Source organism: Grampus griseus (assembly GCF_964374135.1).
Source record: "Grampus griseus genome assembly, chromosome: 6".
In the NCBI taxonomy this organism is placed as follows: Eukaryota; Metazoa; Chordata; class Mammalia; order Artiodactyla; family Delphinidae; genus Grampus; species Grampus griseus.
In genome coordinates this window covers 88871626-88898506 of record NC_139000.1, presented here as the reverse complement: position 1 = coordinate 88898506, position 26881 = coordinate 88871626, and the positions used below count along the sequence as shown (strand labels likewise).

The 26881-nt window shown below is 52.3% G+C and overlaps 1 protein-coding gene across 8 annotated transcripts in view; it reads left to right on the top strand.

Annotated features, from left to right (window-relative positions):
- WNK2 (WNK lysine deficient protein kinase 2) overlaps nucleotides 1–26881 on the top strand; it is a gene marked incomplete at its 5' end in the record, with an annotated part of 155085 nt that overhangs the window by 35612 nt on the left and 92592 nt on the right. For all 8 annotated transcript variants that reach the window (XM_082656718.1, XM_082656717.1, XM_082656716.1 and 5 more), the window contains 7 exons: nucleotides 5588–5760; nucleotides 5995–6215; nucleotides 9654–9811; nucleotides 12700–12788; nucleotides 14789–15008; nucleotides 22519–22801; nucleotides 26145–26347. In XM_082656718.1, coding sequence (XP_082512844.1) covers nucleotides 5588–5760; nucleotides 5995–6215; nucleotides 9654–9811; nucleotides 12700–12788; nucleotides 14789–15008; nucleotides 22519–22801; nucleotides 26145–26347 — 1347 coding nt within the window. The remainder of the gene's footprint in view (nucleotides 1–5587; nucleotides 5761–5994; nucleotides 6216–9653; nucleotides 9812–12699; nucleotides 12789–14788; nucleotides 15009–22518; nucleotides 22802–26144; nucleotides 26348–26881) is intronic.

Genomic DNA, 26881 nt, shown 5'->3' with positions numbered 1-26881 from the left:
GTAGAGAATGGACTTGAGGACATGGGGAGGGGGAAGGGTAAGCTGGAACGAAGTGAGAGAAGAGCATTGACCTATATACACTACCAAATTTAAAATAGGTAGCTAGTGGAAAGCGTCCGCATAGCACAGGGAGATCAGCCTGGTGCTTTGTGACCACCTAGAGGAGTGGGATAAGGAGGGTGGGAGGGAGATGTACGAGGGTGGGGATATGGGGGTATATGTATACATATAGCTGATTCACTTTGTTGTACAGCAGGAATTAACACAACATTGTCAAGCAATTATACTCCAATAAAGATGTTAAATTAAAAAAATAAAAGAAAATAAAATAACCTTTATCTTCCAGAAAACCACACTAAATATTAGAGGGAACAGGTCACAACCCAAAGCATGAGATATTACCCTCTGTCCAGAGCTCTCCTTGCTTACCTGGTGGAGCTCAGCTCTTGAGAGGTCAGGACATCCCCAGTGAGCCACCTGCCTGCTGTCTCTGCAGCCGCCAGCCCCTGTGCTGACATAAACTGCAGTCAGCCCACTCTTTCTGGGACCTCACTCCCTCATACAGGATGCTTCTTCCTGGGATCCCTACCCTGCCAGTGCCCTAGGTAGGTGGGGGCTGCCCTTCTCCCCAAGCCATGGGGGTGTTCTCTGGTTCAGGGGTGCCCCTAGCTGCCCCACCCTCCTATCCCTTTCCTCTGTTTTTTGGTGCAGTGTAATTGTATATTTATCTGTTGCCTGCCACTCCCTTCCCCCCTGAGATTGTCCACAGCCCTTTCCTGCATGCCCAGAGCCTCAGTGACCATCTGGTGACTGAGAGAGGTACATGACCCTCGCCAGAAGCAGGACTTGGGGGACCAAGCATCCTCTTCTTCTCCACTGACATCTCCGCTCCCTGTGCACCTACCTGGACCCCAGACTCTGCGCCTTCTCTCTGCTTCATGGTGAAAGAGTGGTGAGGAATGGGCCAGCTCTGCAGCGGGTTGAGCCTGGGTCAAATCCTCTAGACTTGGGAAGGCTCTTCCCACCAATGGAATCCGGGGCCTAGAGTGTGCAGAGACACTAGACGGGGCCAGTGACCCCCCACCCTTGGGCCCATTCTGTCCCCAGAGCCCCTGTCCTGGAGTGATTCCCTGTACATGGGACTGTTCTCAACAAAGACCCTTGAGGCTTTCTTTTGTTTTATGACCAGGTTGCCACCCCCAGGACTTTGGCTGTTCTGGGCATTCTCTCCCTGCTACTCATGTCCCGTCTCTGTACTGCGTGTGTGGATCCTGCCTTTCCCTGGCAGGACTCAGGGCCGCCGGGCAGCTCTGCTCATCATGGGGTTGGTTGGGCTTTGCCTGGCGAAAGGAGATGGTCGCAGAATCCCCTGCGAGCAGACGGTGTGGCCATTTGCGTCTAATGGCTTCAGCCCTCACTGGTGGTGGTGTTGGGCAGAGCTGGTCCCTGGGTGGCCTGGGAGGGCCTGTCGGACCTGGGGCTTTCTTCCTCTAAGCACCTTGACCACCCGTCCTCCCTGTCCCCACTCCGAGGGTGCCATCTGTGACTGGCTGGACCTTTTCCCTATAGGAGACAAGAGCCAGCATTGTCCCAAAATGCTTTTATCCTTTATAATCTGATTGACTCTCGCCATCTTTACCCAATAAATAATTTACCAATAATTTATCCACCACCAGGGACCTGGCGGGAGGGAGACTGGTCTAAGAGAACTCACCTCCCTGTGTGGTGGGGGTGAACTGTCCCATAGCGGTACTATGTGAGCAGCCAGAGCCCACCACTCCACACCAGACCTCAAGAGCAGCCTGACTTCGGCAGGATTGGGGGTTCTCAAAGGGCTCAGGTGCCCTCTTCCTATCCTGATTCTTGACTTGAGCCCCCAGCACCTCAATTACTGAATTCACCCCATAAAGAGTGATGATGCATCAGTCACTGGGGTGGTCCTGCCTCCGTGGAGTCACTGAGCTAATGGGGCCAGCCAGCAATCAACAAACAGTGAAAAGGACCCCGGCCAGCTCTGAGAGGGGGACGCTGGGCAGCACACTGCGGCGGCTCTGGGCAGTTCTCTGAGGACATGCCAACTGACCTTTTAAATTATCAAGCGGTGTGTCACCTAGTTAAAAATAGCGCAGTGGCTTAGAACATAAAATAAGGTCTGCTCCCTCCCACCTCCACACCCAGTCCAGCTCCAAGAGGCGCTGTCATTAAAGAGCTGACTTTTGTGTTATACTCAGGTCTTGGATTTATCGTGTTTAGCTGGCATCTAAAAATGAAAACTGTAGCATATGCAGGGCACGTATGTTAGCTTTGTTAGTTATGTTATTTATGACGTGAACCTTTTGCTCCGAACTATAATATAATGAAATCTTTAACTTTGCTGTTGGTTGATGCTGAAATATTGGCAGACACAATTTTTATTATAACTATAAATAATCCTGTGAGTTTCCTCTAGAATCAGTGACTAGACCATTGGAAGGTCTAGTAACTGAAATATAACTGAAATGTCATCGCCCAAAGCTATCTGTTGGGGCAGGGAGTGGCACCGTGGGGCAACCCCACGTCCTTTCTGGTTTCCTTCACCTCGTGCAGCCAAGTTCAGTCGTCCATCGTGGGCCAGTGGAGTTGGCTTCACCAAGTTCCTTTCTGTGTTGTTCTGTGTTTTGCAGAATCGCTTCCAGTAGCTGTTTCACCCAGGGTGCTGGGAAGTAACCTTTGGGTTCTCGAGTGTCTGAGAATAAGTCTTTGGGCCTCGTGGTTTGATGTCCCTTTGGCTGGTGATAGAATTCCAGGTTTGAGCCGGCACCAGATTCCAGGTTTGTTGCCAGTGTTGCCGGTGAGACTGGATGCCTGTCTGGGTGTTCCTCAGCAGGTAGAACTTGATCTCAGTCTTTGGGAATCTCACTTTTGCTGGAATGAGACTGGAGGGGGGTCACTTTTCATTTACTCTGACCTGGCCTCGGCACATGCTTTTATTCTAAATAGTTCTTCTTTTAGCTCAGGGAAATGCTATTCTGCTATCTTCCTACTTGCTGATATCTGTTTTCTGCTCGTATAACTCCTGTTCCTTGTTGTTAGGACTTCCAGCTGGTTCTTTCATGCCTCTTGATGTTTTTCTTCTATTTCTCTCATTTGGTTTTCAGATGCTTTCACTTTATTTTTTACGTTTGAAAAGTGGAGGTGTAACTTACACATAATGAAACACAGATCTTAAGTGCATAGCTGAGGAGCTTTGACAGATGCATGCGAAGGTGTAACCCTCGTCCTCTGTTACAATGTCGAGTGTTCCCGTCGCCCCCCACACCCCCCCAGGTTCTCAGCTCCTGCATCTTCCCCCACCAAAGAGGCAAGCCCTTGTTCTGGTTTCAACCCCACCTGTGAGTTCTGCCTTTTCTGGAGTTTGGGAGATATTGTGAATGGAGCTGCTCTCAATCCTTTGTTTTGGGGTGGTTACCTTGGAGGGGAGTGGCTGGATCTAGAGCAGGGGTGAACCCTCCAAGGGCTCACTGAGGCTTGTGCCAGCTTGCCCTTCCAACAGCTGTGTGCCCAGAGGGATCAGCTGCTCTCAGATGCCCAGTGGTTGGAATGATCCATCTTTTTATTTTAGCCCTTCTGGTGGGTGTGAAGTGGTATCTTGTGCTTGTAATTGGCATTTTCCTGGGGATTCATGATGCTGAGCATGTTTTCATGTGCTTGTTGACCATTTCTGCATCTTCTTTTGTGACTTTGCTGTTCATGTCTTTATTGTTGAGGTATGGGAGTTCCATCTGTATTCTAGATGTAACTCCCATGTCAGATACACGTATCGAGGATACGTTGGTGGCTTGACTTATTTTCTGAAACAGAGCATCACCCTTGATGAGTAGAACATGTTTCCATGTTATTGTCTTGGTTAAATGGTTACTGTTTTGTATTTAGTGTTTCATTAGATTACAGAATATCTTATTCTTAAAATATGGAGCTTTAGTTTGCAAAAGCTCTTCCTTGATTGTTTCTTTTTAAGTAGAAGCTGCTCTTATCTATGTGTGTCAGCCTCTTAGATCTTTGAGGACATGAACTAGATTTTTTTTTTGAAGTCACTTTTGTCCCTGAATTATTTGTTTTTCTGGGATCAGTCTTGGTATGTCTTTGCTGTGTTGGTGATTATGCTGTCCAGTTCCATGTGTGCGTGGAGTGTCTGATGAGGGTTTGTTGGCGTGGGCCTGGTGGGAGGGAGGATGCCTAATGGGTACAGTGCCACTTGGGATAGAATTCCTTAACCAGCTGATGTCGTCATGATTCCAGGGCCCTCCTCTTCTCTTTGAATTGGTTGGAGTCTGGTTTGATGTCCTCTGAGGTCTTTCAAAGGACCCGAGGGGTTTTGGCCTGTGATTCTTTTCAGCTCTGATTTCTTCCTCCATTTGTCCAGATTTATCCATTTCTGTTCTCCTAGAACTCCTCAAAACTTGACGTTTTGTGTTCATTTGTATTTATGTTTCTTTCTGAGAGTCCTCCTGGTGGGAGGGTGAAGGCATGGGCTTTGTGGGCTGATTGGGCCGTGATGGAGGTGACACTGGGGGTGCACACTCAGTCTTGGGGAGAAGGCCATGCTGGGGTCCCTAGAGGTAAGATTCATCCATGAGCTGAAGTTGAAAACAACAGAGCTCTGAGTGCTCTGAGGTGGGAATCCTTTGGAAGGTTTTAGGGAGGGAAGGGCCAGGATCTAGGCTGCAGGGGTGGGATGAGGCAGGGGGCAGGGTTGGTGATGGATGGGGGTCAGGGAAATGCTGGAGCAGATGGGCTGGGGACAGACAAGGTGCTTGCGGTATTGGAATGTGCTGCGGGTGTCAGTGGTCTTCCTCCAAAGATGTGGCTGGAGCACACTTACGGGCGACACCCCAGAGGTGACTCCTAGTACTTTGATGATGGTGTTATAGTTCCCCACTTAAACTTAAGGTCCAGCTTAGTGCTCAAGGTGCAGGTGTTCCCAGGCCCCAGGAGGTGTGTCTGCCACGTCCTCTGGGACGGATGCGGGCATGGCTGGGACCTGCTCTTCTTCTCTGTTCTTGTCTCTTGTCAGCATCTCCTGATTTTCCGGTTGTCATCTGCTGTGGTTGTGAACGTATTCTCAAAGTTACGTGTAAATTAGAAGTAAATGGATGCTTCTTTCTTTTAATAATACTCAGTAAGTAGGTGTGGAGGGAGCAAGGTTTCAGAGCTGTTTTTAGGGGAGAAGCTCATGAGTATTGCAGTGTGGGTTTTGGAGGTGTCTCTGGTTCCCGAGACCACGTTGCCTCAGCCCTTCTTGAGCAAGGAGGAGCTCATTCAGGGTCAATGAGGCTTCAGGGTCCTATGTTGCAGAAGTTGGAGAGCCAGGAGCAGCTTGTGCCGGCTTTCTAAGTCAGAGGCCTGCTCTGCTCTCTGTGGATAAAGAGGGGAAGGACTTGGGTCAGACTTCCCTTGACCCTAGATGTCTAGTCCTTTCCATCTGCTGTGCTCTGTGTGGAAGGAGACGAGCGAGTGGCCTGGCAGATTCCTGGCCCTGGCTCCCTGGAAGGCCTCTGCCTGAGGCTGCGCAGGGCGTCCCTCTCAGCCTGTGTGTGTTTCTCCCTAGGACCGGAAGCTCACCAAACTGGAGAGGCAGCGGTTTAAGGAGGAGGCTGAGATGCTGAAGGGCCTGCAGCACCCCAACATTGTGCGCTTCTATGACTTCTGGGAGTCCAGTGCCAGGGGAAAGCGGTGCATCGTGCTGGTGACTGAACTGATGACCTCGGGGACGCTGAAGACGTGAGCATGCCACCTGCCCAGCCAGCCGGGGCCTCGGGGTGGGCTTGACCCAGGGCCCAAGGGTCGCGATGGCTGAGGCCCCAGGCGTCCATATCTGCTTGGGGTGGTCCTGGCTGGTGTGGCCAGCACCCCTCTCTCAGAAGTGCCCCTGTTTGGGTGATAAATACACAGCCCCCAGCAACTGGAAGCCCCTTCCCCACACGAGCCGTCGGTGAGCCGCACCCCCACCCGCAGGTACCTGAAGCGGTTCAAGGTGATGAAGCCCAAGGTCCTGCGCAGCTGGTGCCGGCAGATCCTGAAGGGCCTGCTGTTCCTGCACACCAGGACGCCCCCCATCATCCATCGGGACCTCAAGTGCGACAACATCTTCATCACCGGACCCACAGGGTCCGTGAAGATTGGAGACTTGGGCCTGGCCACCCTCAAGAGAGCATCCTTTGCCAAGAGTGTGATAGGTAGGCCCGTCTCCAGGGCACCTCCCCGCCCCTCGGGGTCACCGTCCTGCAAGAGTGGGGTGCGCTAGTTCTGCTCCCTTCCTGTGCCCCTCTGCCGGGCTGCCGCCCTGGATGCCCTGTGAGTCCCTTGGCTCTGTCCCTTGGGTGGTGAGGCTGACTGGCACCAAGGGGCTGTTAGCACTGTGGGTACTTGGGAGTGGGAGGGAGGTCCGGAGGATAGAGGGATGTGGGGACTTTGTGGTCAGTGAGGCTGGAGCTGGCTTCAGTGGGCTGAGGGGTGGGTAGGGTGCCCCAGGCCCTGAGGCCCACAGAAAGGAGCCCTTGGGGTACTTTGGGGCACGGAGTGAGCGTGTGGGGCATGGGGGCTGAGGGATTCCACGTGGATGGCGGTTTGCTGGCCGTTCCTGCCTCTGCATTTCTTGTCCTCCTCTGAGAAGCCGCTCTGTGGCTGTAGCTGCCATGAGGAGATGGTCTGCAGCTCGTGCCAGCCCCGTGTGGGGTCCTGGTGTGGTCCTGATACACAGTGGGCACTATGTGTCCACCAGGCCCGGTGGGAGCCCCTCCAGGCTTTGCAAAGAGAGTGCTTGGAGGGACTGTGGGGCAGCCATTCACGGGGTTCAAGATGTCTGGAAAATGCCAGTGTGCTGCAGGGTCAGGTGGCTCCAGGATGTGGCTCTGGAAGCTTGGATCAGGTGGGATCGGGAGAGGCTCTCCTGCGTGCCGTGACGCGAGGGCTTCTTCCCACATGAGCAGAATGAGAGGGTGACTCAGGGCTTTGCGAGGTCATGGTTTTGCTGTATGGTTGGAGACAGAACTTGACCTGTTTGTGGAAAATGAAACCGGTGGGAATTTGGAAACTTCTCTGGCAGGGTAGTGGGTTTGGAATGTGACATCTGGGGCAGGGTGGCCACGGGGGGTGCCCTGTGGACATGGGGCCTCCGGCTGAACAGGGAAGCTGAGTGGTAGGGCAAGGGTTGACCCAGGCCTCAGTTCCCTATCTGTGAAATAAGTGGAGCAGGTGAGGGTCTGGCTGTGGGGCACACCCCCAGGCCTGTGAGCTGCTGGAGGTTTCCAGGCAGGTTTTGCAGATTCGGCCTTGGAAGTGGGGGTTTCCTCGGTGCCTCTTTTCCCTCTTGGAAATGGACTTTCCAGTTGTTGGGGTGAGATGAAGCCTGGGTGTTTCCAGGAGGCACAGCGAGCCCCACAAAGGGTGCCTGATTTCATGGGGCTCCCTGATCACCCCACCTTTTGCTCAGCCGGAGCCCACGAGACTCCACACTCATCGTAAGTGGGGGCTGATTAACGCATCTAAACAGGCCCTGGACAGCAAGGCCCTGGCCTCAGCAAGGGGCCTCAGCTGAGTGTGGGGGGGTCTGTGGTCAGGTGGGGGATCCCGCAGGATGACGCTTTCCCCTCCGTGCTGTGTCCAGGGTACCTGAGGGGTGGTCGATGCTGTGGACCCATTCTGGGTGCAGCCGTCAGAGAGGTTTTGTGCAGATAAGACGTAGCCCACTTGAGACATCTGGGTGGCAGCCTCCCAGATGCTGTCCGTGACCCTTGTGGGGTTTGTCCCTGAGGGCCACTTGGATCTGATGCTGTCACGGTGTGCTGTCACTGCGATTGTGCTGGGTCCTGAGTAGGTGGAGGTGAAGTGGGCGCAGTCCTTCCTGCAGGTGTTCACAGCCATGGAGGCTGGGACGTGGGGGACGCAGGGCCATGGGGCTGAGGAGGTGTGCCCAGAGGTCCCTGGAGAGACAGGTGCTCTCTTCTTAACATTTAAATTTAAATGGCTACATTGTAAGGAAAGAGAAAAAGGTTCAGTGTCTGTGGCCCAAGCGCATGCGCAGAATTGGCATCCCCCACCATCCCGGATTGGAGCTGGGGCCCACACACCCACTGCCCACCCTACCCACCCCCCCAAAGCCAGGACATCTGGGGGCCTTGGGGTATTTCTTGTAAAGCAGCATTCCTGGTTCCCAAGGGTCTCAGAAGAGACTGAGCTGGGTGAATGGGAGTCCTGACCAGGTGAGTGGGGTCCCCCCAGGCCAGCTCAGCTCCCAGCTTCTTGCCAGCAGCCCTGAGGCTCCTTTCTCCCTCTTCCCCTATAGATGTATATAGCCAAGTGCAAAAAATTTTCAGTACAGTCATATGGTTCAAAAGCCCAAAAGGATGAAAAATTCCTTGTGCAAGGTCCCTTGAACTCGTTTTCTCTCTACTCATCATTATTTCTGATGGAATCTTCTGGAATTCTTTATGCGTGTATGTAAATCGTAACATAGATTCTTGTTTTTCCCATTTTTTTACCCAAACTGTTAACTTTTTTTTTACTAAACATATAGTACATCTTAAATTTGAAATTATAGGTAAAGGAGAAAAAATTAAAATCACCCTTAATCTCTCTGCATCCCAGGCCCCCCCACAACCCCCCATGCTTTTTAACCCAATAGTGTGTGCTGTTTTGCATCTGCTTTTCAAGAAAACTGGAACATTTTGAGAATCTTCCGAAGTCCACAAAGATGGAGAAGTGAAAATTAAAAGCAGCCTTATTGAAATTGATGGCCCCTTGTCTTTGCATTCAGCTTGACAGGTGCTCAACTGGACCTATTTTCATAAAAGGAGTTTGTGATTTTTAAAGCAAATGTTTGTTACAGGAAAATTAAAAACACCAGCCTAGTGTAACTAAAGGAAAAAGCAGCCATAACCCCACCTCCTAGATGAGTCATTTTGGTCTGTGCGTATCGTTTTATATGGGATGGTCAGCCTGCATGTGTAGTCGTATATATGGCTTATTTGACTCAGCCTATGTGAGTCTCTCATGGCCTTAAAAATTCAGAGTAGGCGTTATTTTAAAAGTCTCTTGTGCTTGGAATGGATGGGCAGTTCTCAGCATAACACCTAGCTGGTACCTGCCAGGTGAATGGCGCCTGCCCAGCTGTCCCCAGGCAGCCATCCTCAGCGAAGATGGTCACCGTCTGGGCTGCTGGGTGCTCTGCTTGTCTAGGGACATGGGAGGCTTTCTGGGGTTTTGCAGTTTAAGGAGCTCTGTGGTGGCCACACGTTTCCGTCTGCTTGGGGTTATCTGGGCCTGTGGCCGGGACGGGTGTGCTCAGGCTTCTGCCTCCTCAAAGAGGCACCTCTGCCGTTTCTGGCACAAACCCTGTCTCCTGGGAAGTAATGGTCTCCCAGCTCTGTGGTCAGGGGATGGCGCTGTGAACTGATCCAACCTGGAATCAGGAGGGTCCGGGGGAAGTTTGGGGAACTTCTGTCATTAAAGCAGAATCCTGTTTGAATCCTGCATTCCAGGACCAATGACAAGGAGCATGGGGGCAGGGCCAGCCCTGGCTTGTGGATGGGGGAGGAGGCGTGGGGCTCTGAGAGGCCCAAGGGTCTCCTGGGTTCAGTGACCACTGACCCTGCATCTTTTGCTCCTGGGCGCAGGTACCCCCGAGTTCATGGCGCCGGAGATGTATGAGGAGCATTACGACGAGTCCGTGGATGTTTACGCCTTCGGGATGTGTATGCTGGAGATGGCCACCTCGGAGTACCCCTACTCAGAGTGCCAGAACGCTGCCCAGATCTACAGGAAGGTCACCTGTGTGAGTCCACCAGCCACTGTGACGGGCTGTGCGTCCCGCGCTGGGCTCTGTGTGCTTTGTAAAATCCTCGCAGAAGCTGTGTGAGGACGGGAAGGAAGCCGTTTTACAGATGGGGAAATAGAGGCTTAGTGGGTAACTCAGGTCTCTGAGCTGCGGTGGAGTAGCAGCAGTTGTAATGTGGGTCATGGGCGGATCCTGGACGCTGTCACTGGGGCCTCACGCAGCGCTGCGGGGCTGGAGCACCGAAGGGGCCTCTCCAGGAGGTGCCCAGGCCTCCTGTCCATAGAACCCCTCCTCTGTGCCACCTGGGGGCTGCTGGCTTTCCCATCTTCCGGCATGTCCCTAGGCTTTAACTGGATGGTTTCAGTTGTGAAAACAGCATCCTGTTCTTCTCCCTGTGGCTGTCCCGCTGGGTGGGGCATGCAAGGGGAGCATCCAGGGCAGGGCAGCTGGGGCTGTGGCTTTTCCGGGCCCTGGTAGCTCACTGTCCATTTGCACCTGCGGCCCCAAGGCCCCACCACCCGAGTGCTGGTTGCCTCGCCCCGCCCCCGACGCAGTCTCCTCACTTCTGCAGAAGCATGAGGAGCCATGGTTCTCGCCACTCCAGAGCGCCCACCCTTATCCCGCCCTCACCTTGAGCCCTTCCTGCAGGTTGCATCTTGCTTCTGTCCTTCGGTTCTTAATTCTAAGTTATCTGTTGGTCATTTATTTGCTTTGAGCCCCTCCTGTGTGCCGCTGAGGGTGCAAGGTGGGAAGGGAGAATCCTTGGTTGGCAGCACTTGTGGGCATGGGTCAGAGACCCACAGATAGGCATGCAGCTCCCCAGTGGTGCTGACCGGAGAGCTGGGCCCATCGGCTGTGGGCAGTGGTCCTCCAGGAGGACAGGGGAGGGACCCAAGGGAGGTTAGAGCTGCATTGCCAGGCCTTGAAGGGGTGCTGGTGCCCAGGGTGCAGGTGGAGCAGCTGCTGACCTTGGTTCTGGTTGCACATGTGGATGGGGTGGTGGTCCTTCTGCTGGGCTTGGGGAGACAGGGACTGAGTCCCCTGGGCACATGCTCCTCGGCCACTCTGGTTCTTCCACCAGCCCTGCTGCCTCCCATTTAGGCCCTGGGAGACAGGACACTAGTCAGGGTCCCGCGGCTCCTACGTGGACCCACGTTGGTTTGGGTAAAGCTAGGCTCGGCCCCACCTTGCCTCCTTGAGGAAATCAGATGAAAGGTGCATCCCCTGATCCTTGGTGTTTCCTCTGTTTGCAATAACACCCGTGTGCTCTGGGTCCTCTGGGCCCTCACGCTACACCCACACACTGGTCCAGCCTCCAGCATCTGCTCCTGTCCTTGGGGGTCTCCTGGGGTCTTGGTGCCCATAGTTCTCAGCTGCCCCAACTCTGTGCTTCGGAGCCCAGAGACGCGAGCCCCTTCAAAACAGCCACTTGTTCTTCTGGCACATTCTTCACCTGCTTTGGGGGCCTCAGCTCTCCAGAGATTTAAATGACAGTGTACGTACACACTTAGCTGTGTTTATACTTTCTCAGACCACCTGCCCCCACCCCCGTAGGACTGTGGCCTTTCTTTCTGGCATAGGTAAACTTTTTCTGTTGGCTTCAGTGGTGTGGCACGGGGTTCTCATCTTAGGGGGACCCCTTATCTGCTTCTGAAACCCAGCGTGCTGTGTCTGTTGCTGCACAGACTCCCCTGAGTGTCAGGCATAACCTGACCCCCATTGGTTATGGCTAGGGGTCGTGGGCAGGGGCTTGGTGGGCACCATGGGGCCCCAGCCAGGTGGTGGGAGCTGCTGGGGATACTGCACTCCCAGGTCTGCCCCTCGGCTGGGGGTGCGCCTCCCCTCTCCCCCATCCCTTTCTGTGGGAAAACGTATGCTTTAAAAAAACAAAAAAACAAGCCAGGACAAGACCTTTGAAGGCAAAGTCGTTTTGAAGGAGGAAGAACATGACGGTTGAGCCCTCACTGTGTTCAAAATGTTTAAAAACCAGGATCCCCTCCCCACAAACCCCACCCTGAACAGATTGCAGATAAGCCCGGCAGTCCAGCTCCTGTTTCTCCCGGAATCCTGTCTGCTTGTGGGATTGACACGCTGCTGCCCCCATGCCTCTGGCTGCACACCCCTAGCACCCGCTGGGTCTCCGGGGATTGACACTCTGCTGCCCCCGTGCCTCTGGCTGCACACCCCTAGCACCCGCTGGGTCTCCGGGGATTTGACACTCTGCTGCCCCCGTGCCTCTGGCTGCACACCCCTAGCACCCGCTGGGTCTCCGGTCAGCATGAATTCTCGGTCACCTCCTGCTCCCGCTGCCTGAAAGGCATCTGATGTGGCTGCTGGCTGTGGAATTCCGTGGCACAGATGCTTGCTTGCAGCCCCTCAAGCCACCAGGCCTTGGAAGTCAGCCCCACTGGTGACCACAGTGGGGCCAGCCACGGCGACCACATAGTGACCTCTGCACCCTCCAGGGGGCTGTGGCGAGAAAGGCCAGCTCTTTAGGGTTCCTTGTCCAGCCTCCAAGACCCTCTGGGCAGCTGGCATGGGAGGCCCTGGCTGGCTGGTGGGTGGCCTTGGGCAGGTGCGCCTCTCCCGCCCCCTCTGCTGTGCAGTAAGAGTGCACGTGCTCCCTTGTGGGGAGCTGGGTTGGGCAGAGTGAGCATCGTTGATGTCTGCTCTGAGTGTCCCCTGAATCTTTCTCTTCCCCAGACCTCACTACTCCCGACAGCCCTTCAGTGGGGACTTAGACTGAAACAGCCCCCCCGACCCCAACCCCAACCCCAAACAAGGCTTATGCACTTCCTGCCTTCTCTTCTGCTGGGGTGAGTGTGAGGTGCGCAAGAAACAGACCCCAATTTGGTATTAGGTGACTCTGCTCATGTCATCTTCAGGGCATCAAGCCGGCCAGCTTTGAGAAAGTGCATGATCCTGAAATCAAGGAGATTATTGGGGAGTGTATCTGCAAAAACAAGGAGGAAAGGTGAGTTCCCAGGCAGCACTGGATCTGGGCTGTGGCTCTGGCTGAAATCGCTTCCCAAGAGAAGAAGAGCGTTGGAGATAGGCCACTTTAGGCCACAGGCATACCGGGTCCCAAGAGGCCTGCTGGGCGGTTGGTGGGCAGTCCCTGCCTGAGCTCTGCTGCCTGGAACATGCTCCCTGGCTTTGGGGACTGTCCTAGAGCCCCCAACCCCTTGGCTGGCTGCTTCTCGCCCACCCAGCCTGGAGTGTGGGCGCTACTGGGGCCTCATTCTTCCCTTGTTGCTTTTCTTCTGTGTTGTCCCCAGCAAGTCTATCCATCCCCCCAGCCTGGAGGACACCCCCATGCCAGGCTCCCCTCTCTCTCAGCTCCAGGCTGCGTCTTTCATGCACCTGTTTGTCTGACCCATCTCAAAGTCCCACATTCAAGTCAGAGCCCTTGAGATGCCCCGCAGACCAGCTCCCACCTCAGGTCAGGGCCCTTCCTTCCTCAGCTGGTCAGCCAGGATGCTAGGTGTGTGTTCGGAGCCTTCCTCCTTCCTTCCTCCCTCCCCCATCCCTCCTCCCTCTTTCCCTTTTTCCCTCCCTCCCCCCTTCCTCCCTCTTCTCTCCTCCCCAATCCTTCCTTCCTCCCTCTCTCTCTCCTTCCTTTCTTCCCTCCCTCCTCTCTCTCTTCCCCACTCCGTCCTACCTTCCTTCCTTCCTTCCCTCCCTCCTTCCCCATCTCTCCATCCCTCCCTTTTCTCTCCTTCCTTCCTCTCTTCTGGCCCTTCTTTCCCTATCTCCTCCTTTCTCCCATCTCCCTCCCTCCTCCCTCTCTCTTCCTTCTCCCCCCTGCCCTTCTTCTCCTGCCCATTCGCCACCCTCCCCATTCCTCCTCCTCCTCTCCCCACATACCTCTTCCTCACTTCCTCATGTGCCCTGCCTGCCCCTGCACACCCAGCTCATGCCCTCTCCCCCATTTCTGTGCCTAGCATTGATCACTGTCCTTTTCTGTCATCTCTCATGTTGGGGCCCTGTCCTGATCCCCAGGCCTTCTCTCTTGCCCCCTGCAGGTTATCGTGTTTTGTTTTTTAAACAAAAATACTAAACGACTGTGAAAAGTATATCACATCAGGAAAGTACAGAGACCACCTCCCAAACCAGGACAGACAGAGCCCCCAGGGCTGTGACCTCTGCACCCCCAGGGGCCCTAACTCCTGACCTTCCCCAGGGTCCCCGCAGGCATTTGTCACCCTCCCTGAGGGTTGCTCACCCTACTCTCCCCCTTTCATTCATGGTGGCTGTCTGGGCTGAAGACAATTGCTGTTGTCTTCAGCAGCAATCAGGGATGGGCCACTGGAACTCGAAGGCCACGGTGACCACAGACAGGATGCTGGGAGGAAGCCGGTCCCAGGACAAAACAGGGATCTGTTTGTGCCAGAGACGGGAACTAGACGAGCATTTAGGGATGTGGATTTGGGCGGCAGAGTGGTTAGCATGGCAACACCCACCCCCCATTACCGTGCTGAGGAGCCGCTGAAAATGTCCCTGCTTCCTTGAGGCCAGGGTCCCTCGGGTGGTGAGCTGGGGAGGTGGGGGCCTGCCTCTTCTGGGTCCAGTTCAGTTTTACCTGGAGCCAGGTATCCTGTGACAACTGAGAGCTCCCTGGCACCTCAGCAGGCTTTGACTACACAGTGCAGAGCCTGATTCAAACATTCTTTTCTGAATTACCCAAGTCTCTTAAAAGTGGGGATGTTTAATTTTTATAATGAGAGAAAAAAAGAAGGCTTACGTATTATGCAGTTAGATGTCTTCAGTAGTAGGTTTTTTCTTTTCCCCTGGGAGTTAAGGAATGGAGATGTACTGTTTTGTGCTGCCCTCGAGGGCAGATACTGCCCAGTGGGTAGTACAGTCAGAAGACTTTCTAGAGGGAGCTGGGCTGGTCGTGGCCCCTGCACCCCATGTCCAGAACCCCCTCAGCAAGTGTGCCTTTGTCCTGCCTGACAGCCATCCCCTCCCCAGGTACGAGATCAAGGACCTGCTCAGCCACGCCTTCTTCGCGGAGGACACAGGTGTGAGGGTGGAGCTGGCCGAGGAGGACCATGGCAGGAAGTCCACAATCGCCCTGCGGCTCTGGGTTGAGGACCCCAAGAAACTGAAGGGCAAGCCCAAGGACAATGGGGCCATAGAATTCACCTTTGACCTGGAGAGGGAGACGCCGGATGACGTGGCGCAGGAAATGGTAATGTGTGCTCGTTCCTTGGCAAATCTGGGTGCGTTCCTTGAAAGCGTGTGGTTTCCAAAGATTAGAATGAAGTCAGAAAGGGAGTGTGGTCCTGCAGTGGGTGGGCGGTTCTGGGAACAAGGATCCCTGTTGGTCGAGTGCAGCTGTGAAGGACATAGGTCTGAATCACCCTGCTGCACAGATGTAGGACATCACCTTGGAAATGGTGCCGTGAAAGGATATCGCGGACTGGTCGGAGAGATCCCTGGGGACTTTAGCATAGCAGGAAGAGCCCTGTTTGGACCAGATTCTTGCTAACTTTGTGCAGGTGTGGGCCTTTGGGTTTGATCTTTATTTCACTTTGTTTCTGTGGAGGATTGTGGTCTGGAGGGCCTGGTGAGAGCAGGAGAATAGAGATGTTTTGTATCACAGAGGGAAAGAAGTATGCGTGAGAAATAAGACGCTGGTTTTGACTGGAAAATCTGAGCAAGAGTGAAAATATGCATGCTTGTTGCAGGAGAGTAAGTGCTTGGCTGTGCCTGTCATAACCACAGAAATGCATGCCCTTTTTTTCTCTTTTTTAAAATAAATGTGTCACTGAAAATAGCACATCTATCAAAAATGTAGTAAGTCACAAGGGTATGGCTGATGGAGTCTTTACAAGTGGATTCCCTGGACCCCAGTAGGTTTTTTTTTAAATTAATACAATAAAATATATTTTTACAAATTGAGGTATGGTTGATTTACAGTGTTCAGGTGTACAGCAAAGTGATTCAGTTATGTATATGTGTATATACATGTATACGTGTGTGTGTGTGTGTTCTTTTTTAGGTTCTTTTCTAATATAGGTTATTACAGTATATTGAATATAGTTCCCTGTGCTATACAGTAGGTCCTATTGTTTATCTATTTTATATACAGTAGTGTGTATCTGTTAATCCCAAACTCCTAATTTATCCTCCTCCCAACTCTTTCCTCTTTGGTACCATAAGTTTGTTTTCTATGTCTGTGAGTCTATTTTTGTTTTGTGAATAGTTCATTTGTATCATTTTTTAAGATCTCACATATAAGTGATATTGTATGATATTTGTCTTTCTCTGACTTTACTTCACTTAGTGTGATAATCTCTAGGTCCAACCAGGTTGCTGCAAATGACATCATTTCATTCTTTTTTATGGCTAATATTCCTTTATTTTATTTAAGTAATATTCCTTTATGTATATACAGTATCACATCGTTTTTATCCATTCAATTGTCAGTGGACATTTAGGTTGTTTCCATGCCTTGGCCTGTTGTAAATAGTGCTGCTATGAACATTAGGGTGCATGTGTTTTTTTTTTTTGAAATAGAGCTTTTGTCTTTTCTGGGTAATGCCTAGAAGTGGGATTGCTGGATCATATGGTAACTCTGTTTTTTAAGGAACCTCCATACTGTTCTCCACAGTGGCTGCACCAATTTACATTCCCCCCAACAGTGTAGGAGGGTTCCCTTTTCTCCACACCCTTGCCAACATTTATTATTTGTAGACTTTTTGATGATTGCCATTCTGACAAGTGTGAGGTCATACCTCATTGTAGTTTTGATTTGCATTTCTCAAATAATTAGCCATGTTGGACATCTTTTCATGTACCTGTTGGCCATCTGTATGTCTTCTTTGGAGAAATGTCTGCTTAGGTCTTCTGCCCATTTTTTTGATTGGGTTGTTTGTTTTTTTTGGTATTGAGCTATATGAGCTGTTTGTATATTTGGGAAGTTAATCCCTTTTTGGTTGCATCATTTGCAAATATTTTCTCCCATTCTGTAGGTTGTCTTGTTGTTTTGTTTATAGTTTCCATCACTGTGCAGAAGCTTTTAAGTTTAATTAGGTTCCATTTGTTTATTTTTGCTTTTATTTCCATTACTCTAGGAGACAAATCCAAAAAAATATTGCCGCGATTTATGTCAAAGAGTGTTCTGCCTATGTTTTCCTCTAGTTTGATAATATCTAGTCTTGCATTGAGGTCTTTAATCCATTTTGAGTTTATTTTTGTATATGATGTTAGAGAATGTTCTAATTTCATTCTTTTACATGTAGCTGTCCAGTTTTCCCAGCACCAATTATTGAAGAAACTGTCTTTTCTCAAATGTATATACTTGCCTCCTTTGTGGTAGATTAATTGACCATAAGTGTATGGGTCTATTTCTGGGCTTTCTTTCCAGTTCCATTGATCTATTCGTCTGTTTTTGTGCCAGTACCATACTGTTTTGATTACTGTGGCTTTGTAGTATAGTCTGAAGTCAGGGAGCATGATTCGTCCCGCTCTGTTCTCCTTTATCAAGATTATTTTGGCTATTCGGGGTCTTTCGTGGTTACATAAAATTTTTAAAATTATGTTGTTCTAGTTCTGTGAAAAATGCCACTGGTAATTTGATAGGGAAAGACCCCAGCATGGCCCTGGAAGGTGGGCTACAAGAGGTGGAGGGGAGGCTGCCTGCACAGGCTCCTCTGGGGAGCGTATCTGCGGGGCCAGGCTGTGCTGACCACTGCTCAGTGAGGTTCTGCTCGGATAAGGAAATTGAGGCTGGCCATGCCATGTAAGGTGTGGGAGCCACGGACCAAGGGGAATTCAGGGGACTGGGCATGTGTCAGGTGAGGGGTCCATGGAACTTGGTTTAGGTAGGTGCAGCAAGTTAGGACAGGACAGGAGTGGGAGGTGCACGGCCAGTCAGGACCCTGCCTTCCACTGAACAGCAGCCTGTGCCCCTGATGGCATGTGTGGTAGGTGTGACACCCTGCGAATGGCACGGAGCCCGTGTCAGGACTCCTTCTCAGCTGCTGGTCACATTCCTGGGCCTAGAAACAGACATCTCTGCTGTAATTGGATTTAACAGTATCATTTAGCTCTGTGCTTCTGGGAGGATCTTTCTATGACCTTGCATAGTGCGCACTGTTGAACTGCTACATATTTGTTGAGAGTTGCATTAAGATGATTACCAGCTTATCTATTTTAGTATAGTAGTTTGTATCTGTTAATCCCATCGTCCTAATTTGTCCCTTCCCCTCCCTTTCCCCTTTGGTAACCTATGTCTGTGAGTCTATTTCTGTTTTGTATATAGATTCATTTGTATTATTTTTTTAGATTCCATATTAAAAAATTAGAAAAGAAAAAAAAAGAGAATTACCAGCCCATCAGTCCTATAATTCAGGATCTCTGTTTTTCCATACCGCGACACTGTGGTCTCTCCATGCTTTCTGCTGAAGTTTAAAGCACAAACATAAGTAACGATCAAGGTGGTGTGCAGGCTGGTATCCTGTGAGCTGAGGTTCAGGAAGGTGGGTTGCATATGGAAAGTGTCCTGGAGGGACCGCGGGGACTGGGGGTACCTGGCTAGCAGCTCCAGGTGTCCCGGGGGCAGGAGGAGCAGAGGGAGGCCTCGGGGGGGTTGGCTAGGCCTGCATGGAGATGAGGTGGGTCCCTGGACAGCCTTGAGGGGGTGTGTCTGTCGAGGTGCAGGCACCTCAGGAAGCACAGGTGGAGAGCAGTGTTCTCTTTCCCCCATGAGCATTGCATAGTGATGGCGTGAGAGTGACAGGGCACACAGTTTCCACGTGGTGACCTGTCCTGGAGGCACCTGGGACCCAGACAGCCAGTGCCATCTGCGTCTCAGCTGGACCAGGTACCTCCTCCAGCTCCAGCTCTGTTCTCGGTTCTGTTCCAGACACTCTTCGATTATACGACAGTGGTGCCCAAATGTGGCCTGGGCCCCTTCCCAGGACCTGCCCGCCCTCCTGAGAGGACTCATCCCTTCTCTGCCTCGACATAGAAAATACCTTGGCCCCTGGCCGCAGCACAGATGCTGCCCAGCCCCCAGGTCCTTGCGTACATGCCTGTGCCTGTAGCCACGGCCTGATCCTTACCAAGTCCCTGGCACCTGACTGGACTCACGGGTGGGAGGTGTCTCCAAGAGCTCCCAGTGCGGGCCCTGGGCCTGGCACCTCCCCCTTCCCTCTCCTCTGTCTCCTTTAAAAGCGCCTTCTTATGGGGAACGTCCTCTGTGCTGTATGCCATCCTTGCAGAAGAAGGTACATCACTGTGTTCAGTTAAGGAATAATAGAAAAACAACACATACCCAGCACTCTGCTTAAGAAACAGAATGAGCCCAGAGCCCTGGAGTGCCTGTGATGAAAGTGGCCGCACTCACACAGCGGGGTCTTCCACCTGTGTGAGTGCCCCGGTTGTTACTGGCTGCTGCTCCTGACCCCTGGCGAGACCTGGCTCCTGGCTGGTCCTTGCAGGTCAGTGCTGGTCCTGCAGCCGTTGGCCAGGGTCTAACTTTCCCTCTACTCCCCTCCCCTTCCCACCCATCCGTAAATACCGGAGCCAACCCTGGGGTCTGGGGCTCTCCTTCTCCCTGGGGTCCTGATGGCAGCTGCCTGGGCCTCTCCTGGGCTGTCCCTGGGCCTCTCCTGGGCTGTCCCTGGGCCAGGTGTTAGGACCCCGAGGAAGCCCCAGCTGGGCAGAGTTTCAGAGCTCACAACTCCCAGGTTGCTCAGCTGGGTGTTCACTTGCTGATAGCTTTAACTCAACACACACACTTCTTCAAAACCTAAAGTAATTTGAAGAGGAGATGACTACGAATGAAACACCAGTGTTGGTTATCATAAACAGATGGTAACCTTACAAAGGAAGTGCTTTGAAAGCATAGGGGTGTCACTGCACTGCCAGTTCTAGGACTTGGCACCTGGTCTGGGCTGCCCTGTTGTTAACACCTGAGCTTATTGACTGTTGAGTGGTGAAGATGATGAGGCTGCCTTCCTGAGGCTGCCTGGGGGTGGGAGGCAGGCCGATGGGATAGCTTTCTCTTCTCCCTCTACCATCTCCCCCCAGCAGGGGGCGTGGGGAGGGTGCTGGTGGTGGGTGGGGGATGCAGTGGGGAGGCCTGTGTGAACGTGGATCAGAACAAAGATGCCCCCAGGGCTCAGAGAAGGGTGGGCTCTTTGGGGACCTGGACTGGCTCTGATCTGGAAGTGACCCCTCGTGTAGACCCCCAGGGTGGGAGGGGAGGGAACTTGTAGCCTAGCCCAGGGATTCTCGTGTTTGTGGTACCAGCCCTTCTCCTACACAGCCTCCAGATAATAGGATGTTCCAGTGTGGCCAAATTCTCTGCTGTTTGGGAAAAAATAGAAGAAACACCTTGGAGAGGATCACTGGGGGGTGACTGTGAAAATGGAGATGGAAGGGAAAATGGGTCATGGGCAGAAAATAGAAATGGCAGGCAAGCGTGTCTGTGGGATGCTTTCTTTCCAGCGGCCTCTGGTCAGGTCAGCCACGTGGGGGTGGCACTGAGGGTGGGTGCTGAACCCTGGCTCAGCCTCTTCAGCAAGTCCTGGCCACGTGCCCAGCCCTGCTCACACCTCCCCGTCCTGGTCTGAGCCTGGCGGGGGCCTCAGGGTGGATGTCTGCAGGATTTCAGCACAGTTCATTCTGTCAAATGGAGTTGTCTTCTGAAAGGAGTCTTTTGAAATAATCACAAACTTACAGAAAAGTTGCAAATGTGGAACAGAACTGTTCAAGGTGACTTCTTTTGGCCAGACCCGTGTCTGTTTCCCACAGACAGGGACTTTCCTAACAGCCACCTCGGCTGTCAGAACTGGGAGAGCAACCCAGCCCCACCCAGGGTCCGAGTTGTCCAGTGATGCCTTCATGGCAAGAGCGCAGATCAGGGCCGCTCACCACGGTCAGCCCACTGAGGACACTCCCTGAGATCACGTGGTTGAGGGTTTCTGCCAGGGGTGTCCATGTGCAGTTATAATTAACTATTTTGTGGGGAGGTACCTTGAAACTACGTAAATATTCCATTTTCACCAGGCTTGCCGTTTATTTATATCTGTGTGCACTCACAGTTTCTCTTTTATTCAGTAGGTTGTATGCTCCATTGGTGAGTTACCTATCGCTGCCAACAAATTACCCCAAACACAGGCCTGTACACACTTATGGTCTTGCGCAGTCTCCGAGGTCAGGTATCCGGGAGTAGCTCAGCAGGTGCTTCTGGCTCAGGGCCCCTCATGAGGTGTAGCCAGTGTGTCTGCCAGGGCTGACTGGGGCCGAGGGTTTGTGTCTGCTTGCTCACCTGACTGGTGGCGGGACACTCAGTTCCCAGCCAGGTGGGACATTCAAAGGGCAGCTCATGACATGGCTTCATGGGAGCAGGTGATCCACAGGAGGGAGAGAGACAGAGACACAGAGGGAGAGACAGAGAGAGACAGAGACAGAGACAGAGACAGAGGGGGACACACAGAGAGACAGAGGCTGAGAGATAGATTGAGAGACAGAGAGACAGAGACTGCATGTATGTGGCCCCCCTTCGTGTACCCTCACGCTGGCAGCAAACCCATCACTTCTGCCACCACAGATCACTTTCATTTCTCCTGTGTGCATTTGTAGACGCGTCCTTCAAACCATCATACATCACTGTTTATTTTGGTGCTCAGAATGCCCCAGATTCAGCCAGTGGGAGGCCCTGGGTGCTAGCTTCCATGTTGTCCTGCATGTCTGTCATTTTCTGAGCATGTCCTTGATTTCAGGCACAGTGAGATGTCCAGCTCCCCTCGCCCTTTCCCTGCAAGCCTGAACCCACTCCCGCAGCGGCCAAGCTCCGGTCGTTGGCCTGGGCCCACTCGGTTCAGAAGCACATGCTACACCATAAATGCACACACTCACATCTACATCTGGCGTATTTATGTGTGTTGTACTTTGAAAACCGTGAGTTCACATGATGCCAGCGCCCCAAGGTTTGTTCTCTGGTTTTCTCCTGTTTCACATGGGGAATCCCACAGTGACGGTGAGGAGCCTGACTTCCGCCGTTTTGTGGTTTTGCCATAAATATTCTCAGAGAGCACTCTGATGTTTCCTGGAGATCCTTGATTCATTTACAAATGCTCCGTTGGGAAAATTGGGTTCAGAATTTTGCTAGGCATGGGCACACACCTTTCTGGTCTCGTTACTAAACGTGCCTCCTTCCCCCAGCCTCTGTGACTTCTCAGAGAATGTCCAGGACGGCACTGAGGACTGGTTGAGGCTACTTGTCCCTGTCCCTGAGCACACAGAGGCAGCCAGGACCTCTTTCCCGCCCTCGGCCAGCCTGAGCAAGGGGCTCCATGAAAGCCCTGCGGCCCAGCCAGTGAGGGGCCACTCTGAGTTTTGGCCCTGCCAGAGGCAGATGAGGTTCTTCCCTTCCCCCTCACACATCCAGCCCATGGTTACGAGCATCTGCTGTGTTGCCGCCGACCAGGAGCCGGGTCAGTGTAGGTTTAGATGGTCACTCTCGCTGTGGATCTGCAGTCGATGGCGGGAGGATATTTACTTATGGGATGACGAGAGCGTCCACGAGCGGAGCGAGCTTGGTGATGGGGGTGAGGGACCCGAGGAGGGGACTTTGGACAGAGACCCCACGAGCAGGAGGCGGCGGTGCATACGGCAGGGTTGCCTGGTAGTGGGGCATGTGGGTGGGGCCCATCCCAGTCATGACACGGTGATTTCCTTTGCAGATTGAGTCAGGATTTTTCCACGAGAGTGATGTGAAGATTGTGGCCAAGTCCATCCGTGACCGCGTGGCATTGATCCAGTGGCGGCGGAAGAGGATCTGGCCAGCGCTGCAGCCCCAGGAGCAGCGGGACCCCGGCAGCCCTGACAAGGCCAGGGGCCCACCCACACCCCTGCAGGTCCAGGTGACCTACCACTCTCAGGCTGGGCCGCCAGAGCTGGAGGAGCCCGAGGCCGACCAGCACCTCCTCACCCCTGCGCTGCCGGCCAGCGCCACCTCCCTGGCCTGTGAGTGCTGCCCTCCCCAGGGCCCCCCTGCCCTGCCGCCCTCCCCTTAGCCCACCCCGCGGGTATGAATGATTGGTGTGGGCAAACATTCTTCCAGGGAGGGCACTGGAAGCATCCCCACGTTGCAAAGAGATCTGTTCCCAGAGGGGTTTAAGTCTCCCTGAAGTCCAGCTTCTCAGGACAGGTGGGGGACAAATATCCAGGGAGACCCAGAACCTCCTGCGCCCCCCGAGCCAGCAGGGCTAGAGCTTGTTTAGTTCAGCTACTTATCCCGTCTGGAATATATCAGTCCCCGCCTCACAGGGAACCTGAGGGCTGGGCCTCAGGCCTGGAGTCGCTGACCAGTGGAGGCGTCTGTGCCACATGCTGTGGTCCTGGGGCTGCCAGTGGCTGCAGCCTCTAGTCATGCCGTGGTCTTGGTTGTGACTTTTGCTGCTCGGATTGTCCGTCCCCAAGGTTATCTCCCTTCTGGTACTGAACCTTTGAGACCTTTAGTGTGTTTCCCAGAGAGTGTCACTGATGGATTGGTGGGAGTCACTTTGTAGCTGGCTTCATCTCAGACCACTGGAATGAAGAATCCTGTGTCTTCTCCATGTCTAAGTGGAAGTCCTCAGTATCCTAAAAATTTAGCCGTGAGCTGAGGATGGGGGATGTAGCCTTTTCTGTCTGTTCTGTGAATAAGCATGGAGAGCTGAGCCACCTGCCCAAGCCACTATTTCAGGTTGTTTGTGTGGAAAGACCAAAATAGTCTGTGTAATCTATTTAATAGTTACATCCTTTCTTTATCAGTAAAATAGCTAAACATTCTTCAAAGCAGGCTGTTTGAATTCAAACCATCGGCTGGCTGGCCATCACTTTGAGATAGGTTGCCTACTGTTTACTTCTCTCCTACCTGCTCAAGTTTGCTTTGGAGAACAGAATCGCCACATCATCACTCCATTTTCTGATGAACCGAAAAATTAGTTCAAGAGCATAAAGTTTTTGCAGGAAAAGGCTTTCCACTCCTGACATACCACTACACACTCTGAAAACATAATTTGTAGTTGAAAAATTTCTAGGACAGGAATTAAGAAATCTCCTTTTGTTGAACTTTGAACAGATACAGTCTGTGACCTAGAAAATGCTCTGCTGTGGTAAGATGTTGTGCCACAGGCTCGACCCGTTGCATAGATGTGAATCAACAGATGAGTTTAGGGTGGGCGTTCTGTCTGCAAACAGATCCCCTTCCTGACTGACTAAGAATGAGTGTGCTTCACGTTGTGGCCATGCTTCTCAAAAACAGTTTTACCTATTTACCGTAATTTCTCTAAAGTAGACTATATTTAGTCACATTTTATAAAATTCAGAAAATCCAAGAGGGTATACAGCAGAAACCAGTTAATTTTCCTCCCTGGAGGTCACTGATGTTTTAAGTCTTTTAACTTTAACTTCCAGAGATAATAACTTCCAGACGTAACCTATACCTGCAGTCTACCACACACACGCTCAACATGCATATGCATACATACATACATGTGTGCACGTAGAATATACCCACACGAGTGCATGTGCACAGGCTCATGGGCACACGTGCACACACGTGGGCACCCCTGTGTCTCCCTCTAATCTGTAACCCACAGCACCCTGCACATGCTCTTCTGCACCTTGCAGTGGGTCAGAACAGAAAGCCTGTGCTCAGCCATCCCTCTGGCCGCAGTGCCTGGGGCCGGCTGGACCACACTGTGCTTCATAAAGATGAACTAATGTAGACGCAAGCAGCACACACATCACTGGAGGGGACCTGGTCTTAGATAACAAGATGGGCACACACACACTTTCATATATTGGAAGGTGCAGCAAATATCATATGTTTTGACTCCCCACTCTGTTTTCTGTTAGCTGCCCACCAGCTAACCAGATCAGGCTCAAGCCTGGGCCAGCATCTGTGACTGTGAGAACACAATTTGTCAATAGGTTAAAAGTGATTTTTAAAAATAATTTTTATTATACAAATAAACATATTCACTTTAAAAATATAAAGTGTCACATATATGGTTAGAGTCACTGTACCTGAAATTGGTCTGTACACTCTCTCTCATGCACTCACCTCTCTGTCTCTGTCTCGTGTGCCCACACTCTGTCTCTCATGTGCACATGCTGTCTCTGTCTCTAAGTAGCAATGACTACCAGCCACCTCATCAAAACTCAGAGCCACTTGTTAAATTGGTTTTGCACAATCAAACCTCACCATTCTTAAGTCTTCCTGGGTCAAAATAAGTTCTGATCAGCTCTTGGGAAAAATTATTTTGTTGCAAAGCCAACAAGAGTCCTCTTTTACTTTATTTGTTTAAATTACAAATGGACACGTAGGCCAAAAGGTGCCCCATAGAAATAGCTTGGTGTTCATAGGTGACAAATCCTAATGCTTATGTAGCTTTTGGAACCTGGAGGCAGTAAAACAAAAGTGCCACTTCAAACAGGTTTTTGCTTTTCACTCTTGCCTGGCATGACCATGCAGGCGCCCTGTCTTCCCAGGTGTCTTCCCAGGCTTGGTGAGACCAGCCTGTGGGCCGTGGCAGTCTTGTCTGTGCCCCCATGTGCAGGCAGCTCCTTCCACCCAGGCTGGGTTTGATGGCCAATCTGGGCTGATCTTGGGTGAGGCTGGCCTCTTGGGGGGCTGCCTTGGGCCGTGGACTCTCCGGGTCCCCCTTTTATGGCCTCTCTGTGGGGCAGGCACCTCGTCCGCCCCGTTTTCCAACCACGTTACACCTGGGCCTGTGAAGCGAGGGGCTAGATTTGGACCCAGGTCTTCCTACTTCAGGCTCTTTGCTGTGGTGAGTGGAGGTGGTCAGGGTCCTGAGACCTCCCTCCCCTGCTATAAAACTCAGGTTGTAGTTCTTTCCTCCACATGACTGTAGCTTTTCCTAACTTGGACGTTCCATCTGGTGCCTTTGAAGAGCTGAAAGTGCTCACTTTCAAGGCCAGGTCAGGTGCCAGATGAGGTCCCTATCTGTAAGCTGGTGGAAGTTGTCCTGCCTACAGAGGGTGGTGCAAGGTACCCACCTGGGATCCATGGTGGCCCATGGTGAGCACCAACAGATGTTAGGCAGTGTGTGGGCAGGCTGCCAGGGCCATTGCTGGGTGGTACAATTACAGCCCCCTGTACCGTTCTTTAGTTGATTTTTTTTAATGACACACATTTATTATGTATGTGATCTGGAAATGTAACCAAGTCTTTGTTTTACAGAAGAAAACACGAGGACAAGCTATCCCATGTTTGCGTTCCCTGAGACTTGCTGGAGTGCTGTGGGGGTGATGTTTGGGGGTGCCCGCTTTGAGCTGTGCTTTTGTCCTCCTTCCCCAGCGGACGGCACGTTTGACAGTGGCCAGGGCTCCACGGTGTATTCGGACTCGCAGAGCAGCCAGCAGAGCGTTGTGCTGGGCTCGCTGGTGGATGGAGTGCAGCCCCCCGCCCAGTGTGTGTGCAGCCCCCCTGTGAGCGTGAGTGACGGGCCTGTCCTGCCACATAGCCTGCCCTCACTGGGGGCCTACCAGCAGCCTGCCGTGGTGAGTCAGCCCACCCCTTCTGGCCAGAGTTCCTGTCCACATGGACTAGAGTCTGTGATGGTCCATCTAGTTGGTGCTGGCCTGTTGTCAGTTCCCAGCCATGCAAAAGCAGGCCCGTGGGAGGTCCATCCTTGCCAGTAACTGCAGGGCTGCAGGCTGGAGCAGCCTATGGTGTACCCTCAAAGACCTGCCAGATGAGAAAATACTGGAAACAGAGCCCAGTGACACCCAGTGCTTGCAAAGCTGTGATAAACCTGGCAAGGTCCCGCCCTGTGACTGACGCTGGGCCTGAAAAGTTACTTCTGACTGTTGCAAAGGTGACAGAAAAGCATCATTTATAGTAATGAAGCCTTTGATTTTGTCTCAGTGTCTGGCTTCACTGAGGGAGTGTTAAGTATCTCCTGGCATTTCTCCGCCACCTATTACGCAGCTGTTAAAAGTTAGAGGTATGGAAACGACCAAATCACGGGAAGCATTTTCAGTGATGTTTGAGAAGTAGGATTGAAAGGGCCTCATGCTTCTTTATGCCTGTGG